Source organism: Callospermophilus lateralis, chromosome 18 (assembly GCF_048772815.1).
Source record: "Callospermophilus lateralis isolate mCalLat2 chromosome 18, mCalLat2.hap1, whole genome shotgun sequence".
In the NCBI taxonomy this organism is placed as follows: domain Eukaryota; kingdom Metazoa; phylum Chordata; class Mammalia; order Rodentia; family Sciuridae; genus Callospermophilus; species Callospermophilus lateralis.
The window spans coordinates 49,348,506-49,371,096 of NC_135322.1; the positions used below are offsets into that span (position 1 = coordinate 49,348,506).

The 22,591-nt window shown below is 48.8% G+C and overlaps 2 protein-coding genes across 2 annotated transcripts in view; one reads left to right on the top strand and one right to left on the bottom strand.

Annotated features, from left to right (window-relative positions):
- The first annotated feature begins 327 nt into the window (after window positions 1-327).
- Window positions 328-7,730, top strand: Plekhg4 (pleckstrin homology and RhoGEF domain containing G4). Its single transcript, XM_076837575.2, has 20 exons — window positions 328-823; window positions 989-1,084; window positions 1,161-1,284; window positions 1,374-1,467; window positions 1,545-1,619; window positions 1,698-1,814; window positions 1,982-2,080; window positions 2,165-2,313; window positions 2,468-2,606; window positions 2,728-2,844; window positions 3,831-4,013; window positions 4,254-4,753; window positions 4,838-5,084; window positions 5,747-5,836; window positions 5,920-6,141; window positions 6,230-6,400; window positions 6,485-6,662; window positions 7,015-7,131; window positions 7,241-7,477; window positions 7,555-7,730. The coding sequence occupies exons 1-20, from the start codon at window positions 328-330 to the stop codon at window positions 7,728-7,730; spliced, it is 3,627 nt and encodes a 1,208-aa protein (XP_076693690.2).
- Window positions 7,731-8,451: 721 nt separating this feature from the next.
- Window positions 8,452-22,591, bottom strand: part of Kctd19 (potassium channel tetramerization domain containing 19) — a 28,876-nt gene continuing 14,736 nt past the window's right edge. The window contains exons 3-16 of the mRNA XM_077105686.1: window positions 21,050-21,200; window positions 20,094-20,285; window positions 18,789-18,920; window positions 16,297-16,507; window positions 14,970-15,130; window positions 13,621-13,721; window positions 13,009-13,151; window positions 12,732-12,815; window positions 12,386-12,500; window positions 11,246-11,873; window positions 9,755-9,946; window positions 9,420-9,574; window positions 9,066-9,167; window positions 8,452-8,565 (exon numbers count right to left, since the gene is read on the bottom strand). Coding sequence (XP_076961801.1) covers window positions 8,452-8,565; window positions 9,066-9,167; window positions 9,420-9,574; window positions 9,755-9,946; window positions 11,246-11,873; window positions 12,386-12,500; window positions 12,732-12,815; window positions 13,009-13,151; window positions 13,621-13,721; window positions 14,970-15,130; window positions 16,297-16,507; window positions 18,789-18,920; window positions 20,094-20,285; window positions 21,050-21,200 — 2,481 coding nt within the window. The remainder of the gene's footprint in view (window positions 8,566-9,065; window positions 9,168-9,419; window positions 9,575-9,754; window positions 9,947-11,245; window positions 11,874-12,385; window positions 12,501-12,731; window positions 12,816-13,008; window positions 13,152-13,620; window positions 13,722-14,969; window positions 15,131-16,296; window positions 16,508-18,788; window positions 18,921-20,093; window positions 20,286-21,049; window positions 21,201-22,591) is intronic.

The window sequence follows — 22,591 nt, forward strand, 5'->3', positions numbered from 1 at the left end:
ACCAGGCAAAGGCTCATGGGAGCACGACTAGGGCCCTGGTCAGGAAGGAGACCCCTGACTTTCTTTCCCCTTCCCCAGGCCTTCAACTATACGGTAGCAGCACTTCCTGTGTCTGGGCACCTCCTTTGGCCTAGTGCGCTCTGCCTGGCGTTGCTCCTGGCATCTCCTTTGGCACCTCCTTTGGCCTAGTGCGCTCTGCCTGCGTTGCTCGTGGAGCCCTGTGGGACCATCTTCAACACAGTTCCTGGATGAGCCTAGGCCTCTTTTCACACCGAGTCCTAGCCCCTGCCCACTTGCCCTGAGCAGGACCACCCTTAGTAGGGGGTGATGGAAAGGTCCCTGGAGGGTGGGGATGAGTCCCCAGACTCCCAGGGGCACGCCACGGACTGGAGGTTTGCTGTATGCAGTTTCAGGGATGCCTGGGAGGAGGAGGACTCTGCTTCCCAGATTAAGGACCCTAGTCCTCCACGACCACCTGCCCAGGGCGAAGGGCTTCAGGGCAGCCCCTTGTCCAGGGACCTACAATTACCTTCAGAACTACAGGCTATAGATGGGTCGGGGGATGGCCAGAAGAGCACATTAGGAGGCTCCTCAGTCCAGTCAGAGGAGCCATTCCCTTCTGGAGTGGAGAGCCTCTTGTGCCCCATGTCCTCCCACCTCAGCCTGGCACAGGGTGAAAGTGACAACCCAAGGGGAGGTTTAGTAGGGGACCTAGGTCCAGGAGAGGCATTGCCAGCAGTCTTAGGCCCTGGGGGGTTTGACAGCAGCCCTGTGGATCTTGGAGACCCTTTATCAGACACATCATCAAAACCGATGGTGACAGGTAAGGAAGGCTGAGCTAGGGAAGTCTGGGAAGGGAATGGGGATACCCAGAGGTGGGTATTAAAATTTGGGAAGGTCTCTGACCCTACTCAGGCTGAAGCCCTGATCTGTAGAGGGGTCTTTAAGTAGGTGGCCCCATGGAGACCCAAGCCATTTCTCTTCCAAGACTCTAGGAGATCCAGCCTTCCCAAGTCTGCCGACTGCCTCCTGGCCCAAAACCTCACCTGGGAACTGCTGGCCAGTGGCATGGCTGCCTTGCCAGGTAGCTAAGAGGGCCTAGAGGCAGTGGAGGTGGGGTGGCCTAATTGGATGAATGTTCAATGCCACCTCCCCGACAGGAACTCGTGATGTAGAAGGCCGAGCTGTGCTACTGCTGTGTGCCCACAGCCCAGCCTGGCTTCACCCCAAGTGCAGCAGCCATGAACTCATCTGCCTCCTACTCTACTTGCGAGGCATCCCCAGGTTTGGGGGAGATGGTTGGGGGACTGGGCTTGAGCTAGGAGATGTCAGGACCTGGGAATCAGATACTAAATTGAAACACATCCCTTTAGGCCTGAAGTCCAGGCCCTGGGACTTACCATACTAGTTGATGCCCGGATTTGTTCCCCAAGCTCTTCCCTCTTGTGGGGGCTATGCCAACTACAAGTGAGTACAGAATTGCATCTCCCCTCCATTCCTATTGTGTAGATCTGGGTACAGGGCTGAGCTCTGATTCCTTGCAGGAAGCAGCTCCGGGGTCAGTGCACCAGGTGCTGCTAATGGGAAAAATGCCTGAGGAGGTACCTTCAGGGCTTCAGGTACTGAGCCAGGTTGGCTGGGGGTTGGAGGTGGAGTCTTCTCCACCAGCTTGGATCACAAGACATTCTTCTCCATAGCTGGAGCAGCTGCCCTCTCATCAGAGCCTGTTGACCCACATCCCTACTGCAGGATTGCCTACTTCATTAGGAGGATGCCTGCCTTACTGCCACCAGACTTGGCTGGATTTCCGAATGGTCAGTGCTCTGGGTAGGTGGGTGGGTGGGGTTATTTAGGTAACCTGAACCTATGGAGGAATCTATCCTGGGTTGGCTACAGTAGGACAAAGCTGGCTGCAGTGGCCTGAAATTCAGGAAGCCTGGGATCAGCACTGCATTCTGGTTATTCTTGCTCCTGATCACAGCGACTGGAAGCCCTCCTGCAGAGCTGCCAGGCGGTTTGTGCCCTGCTCCAGGGGGCCATCAAGAATGTGAAGGCTGTACCTCAGCCTATGGAGTTTGGGGTAGGTGTCCCCTCGTGATACCTCCTTGAATGTTCTGACTCCCTCCTCTCCCATGTCACCACCACCTGTTGCCCTCAATCACAGGAAGTTGGTCGGGTGCTACAGCAGGCACAGGTCCTGATGCAGCAGGTGCTGGACTCACCACAGCTGGCATGGCTGCAATGCCAGGGGAGCTTAGAACTAGCATGGCTGAAGCAGGAGGTCCGAGAGGTGACCCTGAGCCCAGACTACAGGTAAGTATGAGCCCAGCTTCCAGATCTTATCCCAGCACAGCCCACCATATCCATGTCAAAGACTCAGGATTAGTGGGATTAAGGTCTCAGTACAAGGTAGAACGGAGCAAGGGGACCAGTAAGGTGCATGGTCTTACTGTGTACTCTGTACTAGGCCAGCAGTAGACAAGGCTAATGAACTATATGGCCGTGTAGATGGACTGCTGCATCAGCTGACCCTGCAGAGCAACCAGCGAGTGCAGGCACTAGAGCTGCTCCAAACACTGGAGACCCAGGAGGGCAGGCTGCACCAGGTGGGAACTCTTTGACCAAAGTTGGACCCCACCCTGGTCTTAAGTGTGAACCCAATGCACACAGTCCCCAGCTCTATACAAAAGCAGCTCTTCTTGCCTCTTCCTGCTTGTGCTTATCCAGATTGAAGTATGGCTACAGCAGGTCGGATGGCCAGCACTGGAGGAGTCAGGGGAGCCCTCACTGGACATGCTGCTTCAGGCTGTAGGCCCTTTCCGGGAACTGGACCAGGTTGCCCAGGTATATTTAGTCACTTGTTCACTTCTGTGGGTATAGGTTACTTTAACAGTGACTAGAATTGCAGAAGTAAATGGAAATAAGTCAGTCCCTTGCTCTCCTGGTATATACTGTCCATCAGAGTATACCAGTTATAATCAAAAGTTTGCAGACAAATATGTGTGTGCAAAACTGAGACTAAAATTCTACTTGAGTATGTAACAAAGATCTGACCTCTCAGGGTTGTTGGGCAAGCTTTCTTAGGGTGATTTTTGAGCTGAGAGCTGAAGGGTAAGTTGGGGTCAATCAGGCCAAAGAGGGTTAGGGATAGAGGAACTTCTAGGCTGGGAGAATATGATGTGCCTGAGAAGCCATAAGGCCAGTGAGGTTGGAATGTGGAGCAAAAGAGGGAGAGTAGAATGAGATGAGGCTGGAAGACCAGTCATTGGCCAGATCCTGTCACAGTGATACGTTTAAGAAAGAAAGTATAATCAAAACTGTATTCTAGGAAGAAGATCTAAGTTTCTAGGTAGTGATTTGGAGGGTGGAAATGGAAAATACAGTGAAGTGGCAATTCATGCTTTTGAGATGGCTATGAGTGAATGATAGTAAGGCCCTTAGGCATTGTGTCTGAAGCTCAAATGAGAGGTCTGCCTGGAGAGGGTCACTTGGTGGGTGTAGTGTGTGGTCACACCGGATTGTCTAGGGGACAGAGTGCACTATTTTCAGGAGCCTAGATGAGAGAAAGGGAGAAGGAGGAAGAACCACTGATAAGCACAAGGAGAGTCAGGAGAGAGGGAGGAATTGGAGTCCAGGAGAGAGAGGGCTGAATGCTGCTGAGGGCTGTATTTGGAAGGCTTGAGAGAGGGGGAAAGTGGATACTGGGGGTGGGTGGAGGAAAGGCCTTCTACCTCAAGAGATTTAAAGACATATAAATGTCAGTGGAAATGATCTGGGTTCAGGACTGGACCATCAGATTTGGGCCAGCTGAGCCCATTCTTTTTGTCCAGGAGCAGGTCAGGAGAGGGGAGAAGTTTCTACAGCCACTGGCTGGCTGGGAGGCAGCTGAACTGGGTCCCCCTGGGGTGCGCTTTCTGACCCTGCGAGCCCAGCTGATAGAATTCTCTAGGGCTTTAGCCCAGCGGCGCCAGAGGCTGGCAGATGCTGAGAGACTGTTTCAGTTCTTCAAGCAGGTGGGTGAGGGGTCCTGTCTCTGGCTTTATGCTCAGAGAGACCAAAAATGGCTGCTGCAGCTTCACCTCAGCCTGAGTGCTTTCTGTTCATCCTGTTTTCTTCCCTTGCCTTTAATCTGACTTTGAAATCCAACCACTTGGGACTTGGTGTGGGGCTAGCCTTCTGAAGGGTGGATCAGTAGAGGAACAGAAAACTTGCTGGGGTTCCCCTTTCATGCCTATCTGGTCTTGGTGTTGCAGGCCTCAACATGGGCTGAGGATGGGCAGCGAGTACTGGCAGAGCTGGAGCAGGAGCACCCAGGGGTTGTGCTACAGCGGCTACAGCTGCATTGGACCCAGCACCCTGACTTGCCTCCTGCGCACTTCCGAAAAATGTGGGCTCTGGCCACAGGGCTGGGTTCAGAGCGCATCCGCCAAGAATGCCGCTCGGCCTGGGCACAGTGTCAGGATACCTGGTTGGCCCTAGACCAGAAGCTAGAGGCTGCACTGAAGCCACCACTGACAGGCAGCACAGCTAGCCTGCGTGTCAGCCAGGTTCCTGCAGTACCTGCTACTCCTCCCTTGAGGAAGGCCTACAGCTTTGATCAGAATCTGGGGCAGAGTCTCAAAGAGCCTGCCCACCACTTCCATCATGCTGGCATTGTCACTGCCTGCCACAAACCAGAGGCTGGAGGAGGTACCCGTCCCAGGTCATACTCTACTTTGCCTCTACCAGGCAAAGACCTCAAGAGCCCCAATAGGTACAGGCAGTGGGCAGGAGAGGGAGGGCAGTGGAGGGTAGATCCTTGGAGGACTCAAGGGTTCCTATTCATTCTTCCTGGTAGGCCACAGTTGGTGTTGGCAGAGATGGTGGCCACTGAGCGAGAGTATGTCCGGGCCCTTGACTATACCATGGAGAACTATTTCCCTGAGCTGGATCGCCCCGATGTGCCACAAGGTCTCCGTGGCCAGCGAGCTCACCTTTTTGGTAACCTGGAGAAGCTGCGGGACTTCCATTGCCATTTCTTCTTGCGTGAGCTGGAGGCTTGCACCCGGCACCCACCCCGAGTGGCCTATGCCTTCCTACGCCACGTAAGCCCCACAGGCCATATGGCCCCAGCTGATTCTGTCACACTCTTTGCTAGGAACAGCTGTGAGTGAGACCCATAAGTTCTCTGCATCTCAGGGTGTTTTTAGTTCAGGAGGAGAACCTTACAAATGAAAAAGGTAATTCCAGATCATAGCTGGGATTGGGAGGAAAATAAACAGGACAAATCCATGTTACTATTGGGACAGGGTTCTCACTTTAGAGAGAGCAGTGAGATGTACCCTTTGAGCTGCAGATATTTGAGCTGAGGCCAGACAGGGAGAGAGTTCCACCCCAGGAAAGAGCAAGTGCAAGGGCTGTGGCAGGAAAGAGGCCTGGTCAGAATGAGCATAACTAAATGTAGTTAGCAAGAGAATGAGTTCAAGGTGAGGTGAGACCAGAGAGATTCTTAGAGCTATGGGAGGGGCAGAGCTGAACATAGAGAGTCAGTCTGAGGAAATGGGGCTTCCTCCCCACAGGGCCTGAAAAGCCCCTTCTGCATGGAACCTATTCCTACCAGATCATTCAAAGCAGGCTGTAGGGGAAGGCCCACTGAGGGGTGTTGGCATTTTAGTTCTCTTGAATTGAGAAAATGATTTCTCTGGGGTGGGGGAAGCCTTTGGGAGCTGGGCTTCTTGTAACTGTGCTGAGTGGCATGTCCTTATAGAGGGTGCAGTTTGGGATGTATGCACTCTACAGCAAGAATAAACCTCGCTCTGATGCCCTGATGACCAGCTATGGTCACGCCTTCTTCAAGGTAGGAGACCCTGAAACTGGGAGGAGTAGGATAGAGGGTGGTGTACCTTGAAACCACTCAGTGGTCTCCCACCCACCTTGCAGGACAAGCAGCAAGCACTGGGAGATCATCTGGACTTGGCCTCCTACCTGCTAAAGCCCATCCAGCGCATGAGCAAGTATGCACTGCTACTGCAGGAGTTGGCACGGGCCTGTGGGGGACCTGCACAAGAGCTGAATGCCCTGCAGGAGGCCCAGAGCCTTGTACACTTCCAGCTACGACATGGCAATGACCTGCTAGCCATGGATGCCATCCAGGGCTGTGATGTGAGTCATCTTGGGCTATAATGTTCAGGTGCCCTGGATATGGAAGGAGAGGTATGCCCTGGGTACCCACCAGGCCCTGATTTTGCAGGTTAACCTCAAGGAGCAGGGGCAGCTAGTGCGACAAGATGAGTTCACAGTGCGCACTGGGCGTCACAAGTCCCTTCGTCGTGTTTTCCTCTTTGAGGAATTGCTACTCTTCAGCAAACCTCGCCGTGGGCCTGCGGGTGTTGACACATTTACCTATAAGCGTTCCTTCAAGGTGGGCCCACCTGCCCCTGACCCCTGCCCCTTCCCCTTCCCCTAGCTTATGCCTCACCAAGCCCCCCCACTCCTTGCTACACAGATGGCAGACCTTGGCCTCACTGAGTCCTGTGGGGATAGCAAACTGCGCTTTGAGATCTGGTTCCGTCGTCGCAAGGCCAGGGACACCTTTGTGCTACAGGCCCCTAGCTTGGCCACCAAGCAGGCCTGGACAGCTGACATCTCCTGCCTGCTCTGGAGGCAGGCTGTTCATAACAAGGGTGGGTCTCTGCCCCTTAGTTCATTCCATGTTCCCCTCCCCAGAGTATGGGTACCCCAGGAGCCCAGGGATCAAGGGACCTAGAAGTTTGGGAAGGGGGGGTAGCCCATCAGCAGCAACCAGTATAAGGGAAACAACTTCAAAGTCACTGTCTGTGACTTTGGACACAGTATTAACCTTTGAGTATCAAGGTTCTCTATTACGGGAATTATGAAACCTGCCCCATTGGGAGGAGAGAATTTGGTACCAGAAAGACTCAGTGTACAGGATGGTTAATCCATGGGATATGGGTGAAGAGGAAAAACTTATCATATAGAGCCCAGTGGGGCCTCACTTGTGATTACTCTACTCAGAGATGCGTTTGGCTGAGATGGTGTCCATGGGTGTGGGGAACAAGGCCTTCCAGGACATCGCACCCAGTGAGGAAGCTATCAACGACCGCAATATCAACTGTGTCCTAAAGTGCCGAGGTAGCACACAGACTTTGGGGTAGGGCTGATAAAAGCTGTGCAGAGAGCATTGTGGACTACTGTCAGCCCTGACTTCTGACCTGTCTCAACCTGATCCTCTCTTATGCAGAAGTTCGCTCTCGGGCTTCCATTGCTGTGGCCCCATTTGACTATGACAGCCCCTACCTGGGGTCCTCAAGCTCCCTTCCTGGAGACCCTGCCTCTTGCTCTGTTCTGGAGTCCCTCAACTTGCACCTGTACAGAGACCCGGCTCTTCTGGGTGTCCGCTGGCCCCTATATCCTCCTAACTTCCCAGAGGAAGCAGCATTGGAAGCTGAGGCAGAACTGGGCAGCCAGCCCTCTTTGAGTATGTCTGGGGTTAGCCAGAGGCAGGCTATGGTCTGGGCCTCTCCTGCTGACAACTCACCCAGTCTCCTTCCCTAGCTCCTGAGGACTCTGAAGTCTCATCCCAGTGCCCATCAGCCAGTGGCTCCAGTGGCTCTGACAGCAGCTGTGTGTCAGGGCAGGTCTTGAGCAGGGTCCTTGAGGACTTGTCCTATGTGAGTGGCATCTTGCCTTATTCCATCAGCCTCCCCAAGCTTTTGGTGGGTGGGCCATAACAATTCCCAAGGGACCCCTGGACCCAGAACCAGGGAAGCAGGCATTCATGCCCAGCCTGTCTCCACAGGTCTGACCTCAGTGGTGATAAGTGGATCTAGAAGCCAGTATCTCCAAGGAACTTCACTTCTCTGGATCTTCTGGTGCCTGTTCCACCTCACTATTATCTGTGGCCACTGACTACCCTGGAGCCTCTAGCTGCACAGCTTGGGAAAGAACCTTGATCCCAGGTTTCTGGCTCCATGTGTCCTTCTCCTGTCCCTACTCCCAACTTTCAGAATAGGCTAGGGCAAGTATTTACATGCTGTAGGTTAGTGGGGTATCATGTGGCTTTGGGCAGTGACTGGGCTGCACCCAGCCCTTGGGAGAAACATAGTGAAGTTGCTCACTGGCTTTAATGATGAGCTCCCCAAACACAGGAGCCAGCCCACCCCTAGTGGGCCCACCCTTGCCTGCCCTGGCTCCCCAGGCCCATCCTCTGCTTTTGGGCCAGTTTGGTTATTTTGATGTGATTCCATAGCTTTCAATTAGAGTTTGTTATTATCTCACAGGTCCCCTTAGTCCTTTGTCACTGAAGTCCTTTGTGTCTCAGAGAAGGAGTCTAGACCTTTGACTTGTGATCTACTGTTTTATTTGTTTAATTACAAAAGAATATTGTAATTAGACTAATTTGGATGGGCACATGCATGGGGTGGAGGCTGCAGGATAGCATCTCTGGGCACCCTAGCCCTCTTGTAAGTACTTGCTCAACACAGAGTAAGAGACAGATCTAGACAGGCCTCTCTGGATGAGCAGGTCCACGCAGCGGCCATATTTTCTGGCAAAAGGCAGTGTGAGCTGCAAGGAAAGGCCTGTCTTACCCCTGATTATCCAAGTGGGTGGATGGAGATAGGGACAGGGTAAGCCTCACTGTTGGGGTTTTGGGGAACTACCAGGCAAATGAGAAAAATATTTTTTTTTAGTTGTAGATGCCTAGATCCTTTATTTTATTTATGTGGTTCTGAGGATCAAACCCAGCACCTCACATGTAGAAATCATTTTAAGGACTTATTCCTTTGCCCAACATTTATGGTAATGTTTTGGCTACAAGGTAAAGTTGGAAATGCGTAACAGAACATGCTTTCCCAAGTGTGGCTGGGGTTGATGGAGAAAAAACTATAAAAATCAATGTTCTGACTACTCTGGATCAGTTAATTTCACTTACTATTTCTCGAGACCAGAGGCCAGTCGTCTAGCTGCCTCTGATCTAGCCTTCTAGACAGTACTGCTTAGTAAGACAGTACCCATATGAGGCATCCACAGGGTTGCTGTTCCCAGTGTGGTGCAGGTAGGCTCACCTCCACCCAGCTGTACAGGCGCTCCTGAGTGTGCCGGTCATCCTTGAAGCCAGCGATGGCCAGCAAATCCACCACAAACTGCTTGGGGCTGATGTGCAGAGTCTGCCAGGAGAGCCCACAGTCAGGCAGGACCATGGGCAGCTCCTAATCCCTCAGTTAGTTACATGTGGGACATGGGCTTCAAGGGTCTGGGACAGGCATTCCATATCTACCTTGTGGCCAAGAGTAGGTCCAGATGAAACTGTTCTGCCTTCTTGTCCCTTCCCTGACTTCCCCTTACCCCTTTATTGAAGGGCAGATTGAAGGGAAGCATGCATGACAGGACAGATGGAGAGGGTAAAGCCTAACACATACCCACAACTGGTTGGCCAGAGAGACCACCTTGGCCGTGATGGCTTTAGGATCCTTTTGCCTGATGGAATCCAGGATAATATCCGTCAGGAATCGGTGACATTTCTGTGCATAAAACATCTCTTCCCAGGACAGAGAGAAACTAAGAAAAGTCACCTCTGTGGAGGAAGGAAAGAGTATATATCATATCTCCCCACAGCTAGATAACCTTAGAGATAGCCAACGGGACAGGGGGAGAGGTATAGGGTTCCTAAGGAACACTTTCCCTCAAATACCCTGGGTGGGGACTCAGGCATCTCCAAAGAAGTACAGGGCTAGGCATGACTCCAAAGTCTCACCTCGGGGCTGGGGGCTGGCTGTAAGTGGCATATGTCTGAGGTTATCCATCTGTGTGGTATAGATGATGCTGTCCTCAAAGAACATACAGGAGCCATCACTACCCACGACAGGTGGGTGAGTCACTTTAAGGATGACCCCTGGGTTGTCTACCCCACTGGCATTAGGCAGAGACTGCTCAGGTGCGGGGCTTTCTGTGAAAACAAGAAGGGCAAAGAAAAGCTCTCAAGCCTAAGAAGAGCCCTAAGCTAAGAGCCCAATAAAGGAAAGGGGACCTCTGGTGATAAACCAGTAACCCCACCCTTCCAGAAGCCTCCAGCTTCTTAGAAATGGTACCCTTTCTTTTCTTCACTGCCCTGGCATCATTGCAAGCCAAATTTTGAATTTCAGAACTCCAAGGAACTCTCCAAATCCCTCTGTTGATGTAGCACTAGTATCAAATAGGGCCAATAAAATAATCATTGAAGGACTGGGAATGTATAAAACTGTAAAATGAGAAGAGCTTTATGGGTGAGATTTTCATATGTGCCCACTCTGGAAGAGTGAATGTTTGTCTGCCTGAATATTGATAGATCAAATTAGGGCTCATAGGTAGAGTCCAACAAGGTCCTTCCAAGCAGGGCCTGAGTCACTAGAAGGTAAGGTGACAGTACTGTAGGAAGATCTTTTGAAGGAGCAAAGAAAACAGCCTGGCATGGCAGTTCTCAACACACTTCCCTGGGCCACCTCCCCACTACCAGCCACACGTGAACTCTGCATCCTAGTATCCATAGGCCCTCTTGTCTCCTGGACTTCACCTGTGTGTTCCCTGGCATTCCACATGCTTTGTGTGCTCTTCTACAAGATCTACTTTCTCTTGTCCTCCCCACCTTGGTAGGTGCCCACCTCCTAGTATGCTCATTCTTTCACCCAGCCTAGAAAGAACTTCTGCTTCTGACACACCCCGTCCTGCTGCTGCGCTTCCTTTACCCCTGAGCAAGGTTTCTGAGATGCCTACCTGACCACATGCTCCCAAATTCTTCAGGGGCTGCCTGCTCCTCAAGGTCAGAACAGCACCACATCCTGAACTTGGCCCACAAGACCTGCCTTCAGCCTCATTTCCATGGCTTCTGCATAGGAAGAAGCCAGTCCACCGTCTAGACCAAAGGTCTGTGCTTTCCACAAACTACTACTCTGGATCAGTTAATTTCACTTACTATGTCCTATGTGAAATTAACTGTTTTCCTTTCGGCCCTGCCCCCTAGGCTCCCTGTGCTCCTACTATTTAGATTCTCCCTTTCCACAGTACTAATCACTTCACTTTATATGGTCTCTTAGCTCCCCAAGCTATGCTAGCATACCAATAAATTCTGTGACTGCTGTCTGGCACAGAGCTGGCATTGGAGGGCAGGCTCTAGTCTCTCTTTTTCACTAACTAGCTCTGTGGCCTCAGCCAAGGGATTTGTCTTTTCTGTTGTAAATGAGACTTTGGTCAAGAATGGGGTAGGACTCACCTCTCTCCTTTGGTCTCTGCTTGCCCCAGTCCTTCAGGGAAATAGCTCTTTTTGTGGGGAAGTATTGCTTAAAGGTTGGCTCTGGCCCCTTGTCTTTTGCTCCAGATCCAGCCCCTGCTGGTAGACCTGAATCCTTCTCTGACGATATGGAATGGGCTTTCCAAGTAGCGGAGGTGCTGGACTGGGAAGCAGTCTCACTTCCTGAGGGGAGATGCAGGGCACCCTCCTCCAAGGAGTTGTTCCGGGAGGCTGTCATTGGTTGGAATTCCCACTGTTTGCAATTGACCATGTCCCATTCCCTCACCAGGGAGATAAGCTTTTGCATGGGGGTGACAGGGGGATCTTTAGTTTCAGATTTCTGTGTGAGGTTGATTGTGGTACACTTCTTTTTCGGGGGACTCTCAGAGTGGCCTCCCCAGTGTCTGGGGTTAGCACATAAGCTAGAGCAGTGTGAGTATGCACTGGGATTGCCTGCCCTCTTGGTATTTCGGCACAGGGAGACCTGGATAGTCCGAGTATACTGTTCAGGCTCTTCCATTTGACTGGATCTGGCCAGATTCCCCTTGGCCTTGTTCCATGGAGTCCTGTCATTGCAGTCTTGGAAGTCCATAGGCATGCAGGCTGTGGTCTGGGAAAGGAGGGACATAGTAGCTCTGGACATGTTATACATTGTCATCGAACCCTTGCCCAAGCTGAATCTCTACGACTTCACTGTTTACACAGAACAATCCTATTCCTGACATGGGTCACCCATTTTAGCTTTGTTTGATCTGAATGGCGATGGTGCCAGCCCAGGGTGTCTCAGGGTACAAGTGGTCAGCATGTCCCTGTGCCTCCTTTAAGGTTCAGAAATCAGTTCCTGTACTAGGAACCAGTGTAGGTCCTGCTCTTTCACTACCGTATTCTTTAGTACCTGGGCCTACCCCAGCCTACCCCAGGACTTGTAGCATTTTTTAAAAATATGTTTTAGTTGTAGATGGACACAATACCTTTATTTTATTTATTTAATTTTATGGGGTACTGAGGATCAAACCCAGTGCCTCACACATGTTAGGTGAGCACTTTACCACTGAGCCACAATCCCAGCCTTGTGGTGGCATTCTTTGAGAAAAGTGCCAACCAAGTGAGATTGGGCCTTACTTCTTTGGCATCTCTACTGAATTCTACAAGTGACCCTGGTCCTTCTGTCACCACATGCAGCTTCCTGATGGGAAAAGCTTCTTCATTTTCAGATTCTTTCTCCTGAGTCCATGACCTACAAAGACCAAGAGGGGTTGGTTAGTGAGTGAAAACTTCCATCAGCTCATCAGCTGGTTGGTCAGGAATAGACAGTGGAGGAAAGGAGTTCCAATTAGATCACTGGCCAATCCTGAGCCTGTTATTCCTTTCACCCCAGAAAGACCAGGTCCCACTAGCAGTTGAGACTTAGCATTTCCAAGAGGAATATAAAAGTCCAAACATGGAATCCTGAGTGAAGTTTTCTTACTTGTATGCCTCACATTGTGCAAGGGCTTCTGAGAGGGATGGAATGTGGTATTCCTCCACCTCCTGGCAGAAGAGAGGCCATTCCCTGCAAACGACAAGGAGATGTCAGACTGGGCAGTTGGGGTGGGAGTTGCATAAGCCTTCAGAAAAGCTCCCTTGATCAACAATGCCAACGTTGGAAATAACAACAACCTCCCCACTGAAGTCTGTAAACCTTTCTTTTGTTGAAGAAGGGGTAAACCTCAGTGATTTCATCATTGATTACTTGCTTTGCTTACTTAAATTCAGATGGTAAAAAGAGTTTTCCAAGTCTCAGGAAGTTGAGAATATGTCGGAACATTTGGCCATCCCCATGGATAAGTAGGGTCTGTCCGTATGTGATCCAGTATACTCTCTGAGAGTTGGACAGCAGTTCTGGATACTGGAGGGGGATAGATACAGAATCAATTAGTCCCCAGGGCTAGGTGTTTAGTGAGGGACAGGTCAGTCACCTCTCAATTTTCCCTGACCACACTAGCGCAGATGTTTTGGGATTTCTGTCTCCCTGTCTTACAGGCACAATTGGGAGCAGAACACCCTGGGAGATGCACATCATCTCTGCTTCAAATTTTGATGATCCCCACTCTCCAAGACATTTGGAACACCATCCTACCTCCTCCTCAGGCCATGCCCCTCAGACCAGCCTCCTCCCTACCCACACTGCTGAGTCCTTTCCAGCATGCTGCTCATTCCATTTCTTGCCATAAGGAAAGAGGGCTCTAGGCAGTGGAGTTGGAAGAAGTCCTTGTTCTAAGCAGGTGCTGGAGGCTGTGTGAAGGTTAGTTGACAAGTCCCAAAGCAGCTCAGGCAGGGAAGTCAAAGTGGAAAAGGGAAGCTGGGGTTAGCAGTACCTTCAGCAGGGTCTGCAGGGTGGTTGCATACCAATGGCTTCCAACATAAACTTTGATAATCTGTTGTGGGGAATACACAGTAATCTCTGCTGTCCACTCATCTATGGAAACCAATGAGAGGGAACAAGGGAACACATCATATGGACAGAAGGAAAATTATGTATTGCATGTTAAGGCTCCCTGTATTCATCATTAATAAGATGTGGCCTATTCTGAGAAGCAGCAGGAATCCTGACATACCAGCCTTTCCTGGTCCTCACCATATAGCTTCCAGGGAGGTGAGGTGGCTTAGAACAACAGTTTTCAGTGTCAGTTGGCAACTCTGGGGTGGGAAGCCCTCTGGAATTCCAGTCCCAAGGGCACTGTTCCTTCTCCTGACCCACCTCCCTCAAGAAAGCTCAGATGATGATTCCATCTACATTGCCACCTGCCTTGGGTTTCTGGCTGGCTGTGTCATAGTGTGGCCACTTTTGTGGCCATTCATTCATACTGGAGCTAGAAGTCTAGGTTTCTGCTTGAAATTCAGCAGATGTCATGGAGCCAGCTTTCAACAAATTACTGTCACTTTTCTAGAGACCAAGCCTTTAGGTATGTCACAGGGCTCTGTGCTGGAAAGATGAATCCATGACCCTTTTCTTGGGGGAATGACTATATTTAGGTGTTATTTTGATGTTTGAGAACCATTTTCTTATGAGTATTGGGATGAGTGCAGGGTGTAAAACTAGATTATATGACGAAGAGATAGGAAGCACAGAATTAAACTAAGAACACCCAAAAACATGGACTGAGTCTGTGTGACTCACTTTTCTACTTCCAGTATGTATCCCTGTCCTGGTACATTGTTGGTGCTCAATAAATACTGAATGTTGCTGAATGATAGCACTACAGCTTAAACCTACCCTAAAAAACCAAGAGGTTATTAACTGTTGAAACATCACTTCACTGACTTTGGACTCAGATTCAAACCCCAGTCGTGTAATTTGAGCAAGTTTCCCCTTGAGCCTCTGCTTCATCTGTTAAATGGACCCAGGAACCATTCCTCTTTGTCTGATTATAAGAAACAGTAACTGAGCACATCATGTTGGTTCCTGGGGCTGTGCAGCCCCAGATTGGGTAGCAGCCCTGTTTGTACTCCTGGGACAAACTGTGGACTTGAACATGAGGATGGGGATCTTAACATGAAGTTTACATTTAGAAAAATCCACAAATGTTGGTCTGATTTTCCCCTCCTCTTCCATCTACAGTTCCTGGTCCTTGCCTGCATCATCTTTCTTTCCTTATCTTTCTAGGATCCCCTAGATATCCCACCACCCCCATGCTAAATTCAAACCCAGTAACTCCTCATTTACTAAGCACATCCATGGGTGGCAAACTCCTTGGTTCCAGATGAGTCTTCAGAGCCACTTTCATTGGCTCATAGGTGATGTCCCTCTTGTCCAGGAAGGCACAGAGTTCATACACTTCGGAAATGGTCTCAGTCAGGGGAAGCCGGCAAGTCCCCAGCCAGTTCCTGCCCAGAGGAAAGCCTGTCATGAAGAGCCTCAGCACTGTGCCCCACAAGAATGTAGTCTATAAACTTTCCTTGCCTAGAATACATGCACTAACACTGGCTCAAACCTGGCACTGCTAACATTATTTCCTTTGTTTAACTGGATATCTGGTGGTATCTTCAAAGAAAGTAAGCCTGGACACCACTTTTTAGAACTGAGCTTAACCTATTTCAGCAAATCCTGCTAAATTGACTCATTTCAAGTCTCCAGGCCCTCTCTCAGGTTCAGAAGTCAGGCCAGGGTCCAATCACTTGCTTCCTGCCCCCATAAATATCTGCCTAAGGTGTCTCAGTCAAGGTGTAGCAGAGAAATTTCTAACACCCTGTGTGTCCATAAAAGAGGCTGACATCAACCCCCATTTCCCCCATCCTTGCAAAGGCACTTGTTTTTACCTTCTGTGACATTAGGAGTAGACATGTCTGGGACAGATGGTAAATGGTATGTATGGGCCAAAAGAGTTTCAACCCATAGGATTGGGGGTAAGACAGTGTTGTAAGTCAGCTGATGCTTTCCCCAGGCACTTAGGGAAACCCACTCCTACCTTTAGTTTTGGTACTATGGATTTTGCCACCCTAACAGAGTTGCTCCACTGTTCCTAACTTCAGTTTGCCTTTCCATAATGCAGGATTGGAATCCATGCTCCAGACTTACGGGGATATTCTGAGCTCATCCATCAAGACAAGGGCCTTGTATCACCACCACCTTGGGGAAATCTGCCCTGCCTTGCTTCTTAGAAGCTCACTCCAGGCTCAGGCCTCTCTATGTGTCTAGTGAGCCTCCCAAGGATACAGAGAACCTTGCATAAGGGTATTATTGGGTGGGGTGCCCAACTACTCTGAAGGTATGACTGTGGCCAGATTACCTCAGACCCAGCACAGGGAAATGGATGGTAGAGAAAAGAAATATGAATAGCTTAAAGCCCTTGAGCTCTGGGGACCCTTTTACCTTGTCTCCAGCCATCTCCTCAGAGGCTCTAACCCAGTAGCGGTGGTGGAGAGTAAAATGATAGGTTGACCCTGAGGACACACACTCTCCCTGGTTTCTGGGGGGAAGGCCTCAGGCTATTCCAAGAGAAGGGCGAAACCCAACCTGATGGGATTGAGCAGCTCCCCAAGGAAGGCCTTACTTGACATGCTGGAAGAGGACTCCGTTCCCTGTGATATACAGTCTGCTTCCATCCAGCGTGCTCTCGATGCGGAGCTGTCCTAGCGCAGAGTCTGGGTACTTGACCAGCAGACCAAGGGCCATCATGTACAGTGGCTTCACAGATTCCAGACCGGCTGCACGCACCCCCTTTCCAGGGCTTGGGGGAGGACAGGAGGTCCGGGAACAGCCACCTGTGCGAGGGATAAAGGTGTGACTCCTAGATCCTTCTTAGGCATAGCTGAATTGGAGGCTATGGGTCTTAATTCCTCTAGCTGCCCCCAAGTAATACTTAAGTGGCTTAGAGGGAGGACATATCCTTGCATAGACCAAATGTGGATTTTCTCAACTTTAGTATAATTTTTTGTACACTCAGGTTTAGAGGTCAAAATTATTTGTTGGGGGATGGGGTTGTGGCTCTGCAGTAGAGTACTCACCTAGCAAGTGCAAGGCCCTGGGTTCAATCCTTGGCACCACATAAAAATAAATAAATAAAACAAAGGTATTGTGTCCAAATACAACTAAAAAACAAATATTTTAAAAAAATATTTATTGGTTGGTAAGGCAGGGTGGGGATTTATTTGCTCTATCACTAACATCTGAATTTCAGAAATCTCAGAGCATTTGGCCTCAGCCTCTGCAGGAAGCTCCATTAGTTCCAAACTTTTCTAACTATTCAAGGGAAAAAATATCAGCAACCGTAGCACAGAGCCAAATGAGAGAGACAGGCTTCTAGGATTCACACAGTCCCTACTGTCTCCTTGGGTCTCCTGGGCAGAATTTTCCTCAGAGACATACTATGTAGAGCTACTTTTAGGTATTTGAGTGGCTCATGGGTGGGATCTTGTTCTTCTGCAGCCAGCACCAACGTATAACCCACAGAACACAGTTGTCATGGCCTATAAAAGCCTGCAATAGTGGGACAGTGAGTAACCTGCCAGGGAATTTTCATGTATTATCTCCAATCCTCAGATCAACCCTGTGAGAGATTTAGTGCTATCATCTTTTCACAGATAAATTGTGCCCTGAGGGGTTAACTAAGTACCCTCCCCTTGCCCAGTTTTTCAGTTTAGGGCAAGGTACTCAGTACAAGTAACTGCAGAGCTAGGCAAGGAAGGGCTGGGTTTTTAAAAACATTTTTAATTATAAATGGACACAATACTTAAGTGGTGCTGAGGCTCAAACCCAGTGCCTTACATGTGCTAGGCAAATGCTTTACCACTGAGCCACAAACCTAGGACTTGAGGTTTTGATGTCAGCTGTCCCTCTTTAGGGCTACTAGAGTTATCTCCCTTTTAGGATGCTTTATTAAAGGCTAACCCTGTGCTTTATATTGGAGGAGAGCCTTTCTACAAACACAAATCCATCTTTACATTTCTTGTGTGGAGCAGGTACTACTTTGCCCAACTCATAGTGATCCAAGTTCTCTAAGGATCAGAAGTTCTTGAGGGAGGGGGCTGAACTCATACTCTCAAGAGGGTTGTAAGGCCCTGGGACAGGCTCCTGAAACCTGCTGCAGAATGCAGCATAGGATGGGACTCCATTTGCCTGGAAAGAGGCTGGACCTGAAGTTAGGGAATGGCCTCATTCCCATGGAACAAATGTCTGATGATGGCCAGACTAAACTGCATATGTGCAAGTTAGTCATTTTTTTTCAGCTTTGTTATTTGAGAAGGTTTTACATATTCTCAGAAGGCCAACTGAGGTCCCCAGAGGTAGCTAGCTTCTAAAACATGCACAGTAGCTTCCATGGATGAACAGGAATTGGGAAATGGGATGATGAAAAGCAAATCAAAACCATGAGATGAGGAGAAGCTGGAATGAAGCAGGGCTAGGAGCTTCATTCTGGCCTGAACAGAAGATAGGAAATACCAGGAATAGACAGAAACAGGCTTAGTAGCCAATAGTTGTGAGAAATAGAGAGAAGGGAATTTGGGGTCTAGTGGGATGACTGAGGCATTGGTGGGAAGTTTGCCCAAGTATTTCCCATGCTCTCCAGCTGTGTCTGGAAGAGAAGGTGGGGAGTAGGAGATAAATGCCACAAGTTTCAGTTGCCTAGGATTTCCACTATTGAAGCCCTTGTATCAACTTGAGTGTTTACTGCCTTCTCTGGGCAGTAAACAGGATAGGTAGCTCCTGCTGCTAGAAGCTTGCCTTAGGCTCTTCTCTCTCCCCAGGACATTCCAGCCTGGTTCCTTCATCCAGTCTGGGTTCTTCCTGTTCCATGCTGGGTAAGGATTCCTTTGGCCCTGGTAGTTGTCCCCTAACTCCATCAGTGGGACACTGAGCAGACAGGGCATGCAGGATTTTAGGTAAAATTCCTATTCTTGGATTCTAAGTTAGAGCATCCACTTCACTCACCACCACCCCAAAGCCCACAATGGTAATGGGAGGGAAAACATTCTTGGCTTTTCCAGTTCAAGTCCACCCAGACCCAGAATGTCAAGGGAAGGTGAGGGTTCCCAGGTGACATACCCATGTTTATCCGGTACAACCGCACAGCTTCCGTGAGCTCAGGAATTTCTAGAATTTCCACTTCAGCTTCTAACACATCTATGTTGGAAAAATTATCTGGTAGCAAAATCTTGTGTGAACGGAGAAAATTCACTTGAAAAACAAAGGGAAACAACATGAGTTAACAAGGCTACTTCTGATTTCACTGGAGGTACAGGTTCTGGCAGGTTTTTGGTTTTTCAACTTATCCTAGGTTCTCCTTATTCTGGAACAATTTCTAAACATACCTGATCAGCTTTGATTCAGTGGCTTTCAAGACGAAAGACCCCAAATTACTTTGCTTTCCTGTGTTTGGAATCCTGTGTTGGAATTCCAAGCCAGGCCCTTATAGTGAGCATATTGACTCTGAGACTTATCCTGTGAGTTTGACCCCAGAACAGTCATTCCAAAAGAGGGAGTTGTCATGCTGCTTAGAGAGAAGGGGCCTGGCCAAGCCTGGGCTGGCAAGTGGCACTTGGAGTTTGTCCCTGCCTGGATTGCAGTGTGAGAGGCAGAGATGGAGCCATCTCTAATGTCTTGTGTGAATTAACCTGGAGATTCAGAAGCATACCACAGACAACTTCCTAGTGACTTGAATCTGAATGGCTGTGGTTCCAGGCATTTGAGCCCTTGCATCAACTTGAATGTTTACTGCCTTCTCTGGGCAGTAGAAGCTGCTGACTGCAGCTTGGAAACAGGGAGCTATTCCCTGATTCTGCCAGCTATCCCTAGCAGAGCTGGTCCCGAGGCTGTGGGGAGAGGGAGCTCTTTCCCATGCAAGGTTGGAGATCTTATCCCTCCTTAGGTCACAAGCTCACACTGGCCATTCTGCATGATTCTGGGAAAACTGTCACCATTCACCCTTCTTCCCTTGTATTCTGAGCAGGTAGGAACATCCCTTGAAATAATTCTATTTCCTCATTCTATGGTAAGAGGCACCTAGGCCTGGAACCCAGTTGGAGATATTAAAGGCAGAGAAAGAGTTCAGCTGAACACTCTGACCTTTACACTGACTTCTGAGGCCTCTGACATCACCTCAGGGAGCTTCAGTGCCTCTTTACAGTCAGGCCATCCCCAAAGAAATAGGAACTAAAATAACTCTGATCCAAGTGAGAGTCTGTACTGCAATGTGCTTGCCTCCAGAAAGACTGTGGTCCTTTTGCACTTCTGTCCAAGGAAACTCTGAGGCCCTATGCACCACACTGGGCCTCTGAGGAGTATGGGATGTAGGGTGGGGAATTGTGGGTGGCCCCATCAGCCTGCTCCACCCATGGACAGAGCAATCACCAATGAAGCGGAACTCGCTGCACTCGCACTCGATCAGGGCCACAGTCTCAGCCAGCCACAGCAGGTTGTCTTCAGTCACTAGGCTTGGATACTTGGCCACCAGGTCTAAGGGCAGGAAGCAGTAGTGCACTTCCTCTTCTGTGTCTAAAAGTGGTGTGTCCATGAGCCCCAAAGGTGCCTTGTCATGTAGGCCTGGAGGAGAACACACAGGAGGCATCACCTGAGACCAGGACTCTCATTATACAGGGTTCCCAGAAGAAGCTGGAGAGACCACCCAGGAGAGTGCCTGCCACATACCTCCTTTCCCTCTCTCTCTTTTCAAATGTAGCCCTAAGGTTCAGAAGGAGTGAGGTGGGGACTAGAACATAGGAATCTGTTTTTTCTATAGACATTGAAGGACAGTGGGATACATTGTAACATTTTGGCTTATGTACCCAAAGTCACTAAATTTATTTGTGTATTTAGTTCTTTTTAATGGACCAAACCAACCACTGTGACTTACAGATAAAACATGATTTTGACTCTCCTGGAAGTTCAAAACCCATCAATAATAATGAATGCCTTGTTCTAGTATCCAAGATTGGCTGATCTATGCTGCAAGGCATTCATCAGACAGAGATCACTTGGAGACATTCTTTGGTGGCTGATGAAGTTCCTGACTTCTGAGTGGGAGTGGAATGCATCCTAGCTTTGCCTAAGTGAAACCAGTGTGTAGAGGAAACAGCATGGAAAAGGATGCTGAGCAGCAGTGAGCAAGCAGCCATGGAGAGGGCATGTGGTAGAGTACTAGGTCAAAAGAGATGACCAAGAGGTAGAGAAATCATCCAGAATGAACTCAAAGAGATGGGACTATTGGGACTATGGAACTATTCTCTGGATGGAAGTCCCTTCTGTTAAGATGAAGAGAGGGGAAGCTGGTGTGGTCTTCAGAGGGGCCAGCCTATCTATGATTGTACCTGTGAAGGCTGGGCTTTTTATTGGGAATTCTGAGGGTTTGCTGATACACTTCCAGGTTCGCCAGTAGTTCAAAGATGCTCTCTCAGCAACAGGTATATCTGCAGGCCGCACACGGAGGTGGTGTTTCCCTTCTTTCAGATTATCTAGAGTCTATGAGATAAAGAATATTGCTGCCTTGAAAATATGAACCTGGTAACTATCTATCAGTTTTAGAATGAATGGGAAAAACAGTATGTGACTCACTTTGGTAAAGTATTTTTAAATAAATCAACTCAATCACAAAAATGTAAAAAATTTGTATAAGATGAAATACTAATATTCAAAATCCTAATGACTATATCTCTCTCTTTTTTTTAAAAGTGTTGTAAATGGACAGAATGCCTTTATTTGTTTATTTTTATGTAGTGCTAAGGATAGAACCCAGTGCCTCACATATGCTAAGCAAGCACTCTGTCACTGAGCTATAGCCCTAGCCCTCTCTGATTCTTTTTTAAAATTTATAAATAAAAGTTTAGCCAGGAGTGGTGGTATATGCCTATAATCCCAGTGGCTCAGGAGGCTGAGGCAGGAGGATTGCAAAGTTCAAGGCCAGCCTTAGCAGCTTAGTGAGACCTTATCTCAAAATAAAAAATAAAAAAAGGCTAGGGATGTGGCTCAGTGGTTAAGCACCCCTGGGTTCAATACCTGTTACCTAAATAAATAAATAAATAAAAAGATTTATTTGGCTCATAGTTCTGAAAGCTGGGAAGTTCAAGATTGTGAGGCTATCTGGTGAGAGGCTTCTTGTTGGTGGGATTCTGCAGAATCTCAAGGCAGAGTGGGGCATCACACAGTGGGACAGAAAATCTATCTCTTCTCATTCTTGAAACAATTTTTTGGTCTTATAATTTTATGTTGTATAATGGTAATTTATCTTGCAAAATCTAGAGAGTTAATTTATATTTAAACATTTAAATTTGATTTTTTTGCTATAATTTTTCTTCAATAATTGAAAAACCTTTCTAATCTGTCCTCTTTGTGATTTGGTCATGGTGTTTATCCTAATTCTGGGAGGTGAACTAAGTAACGAGGCCAAGGTGTAATGTCACAGGGTTCCTCATTTTTCAAGTCACTCTCTCACACATTTGCGCATTTACCCTGATACAACTCTGTGAGACAGATGTAGTGTTTTACTGATGAGATAGTTGAGGTCAAAGGCTTTGAGACTTGCCCAAGAGGCCTCCCAAATCTAGTGCAGCTTGGCTTAAAGGAGTCAGTGATCAGGGGTGGATGAGGCTGGAGTAGAGTACTACAACTAGGCAGGGCTAAATCCCAGGGAGAAGGTGGGCTGAGAGTCTTCACGCTGCACTAACCCAGGGAGGGACCCTTTTCATCCTTAATAGTCCTGTAGGAAGTAGGTTATCATAATATCAAGCTGATTTTTTTTCTGACCCTACTCTAGAAAACAATAGTATTTTCCTAATAAAATTTTAGAAGCAGAAGGGTGACCTTTTTTTTTTTAAACCTCTATTTATTTATTTTTATGTGGTGCTGAGGATTGA

Excerpts from the sequence above, each read along its gene's own strand:
- Plekhg4 (XM_076837575.2), top strand. The coding sequence starts at position 328 with ATGGAAAGGTCCCTGGAGGGTGGGGATGAGTCCCCAGACTCCCAGGGG. Across the intron at positions 1,815-1,981 it reads CTTGGCTGGATTTCCGAATG|CGACTGGAAGCCCTCCTGCA; the intron begins GTCAGTGCTCTG and ends TCCTGATCACAG. Across the intron at positions 4,014-4,253 it reads TGTTTCAGTTCTTCAAGCAG|GCCTCAACATGGGCTGAGGA; the intron begins GTGGGTGAGGGG and ends TTGGTGTTGCAG.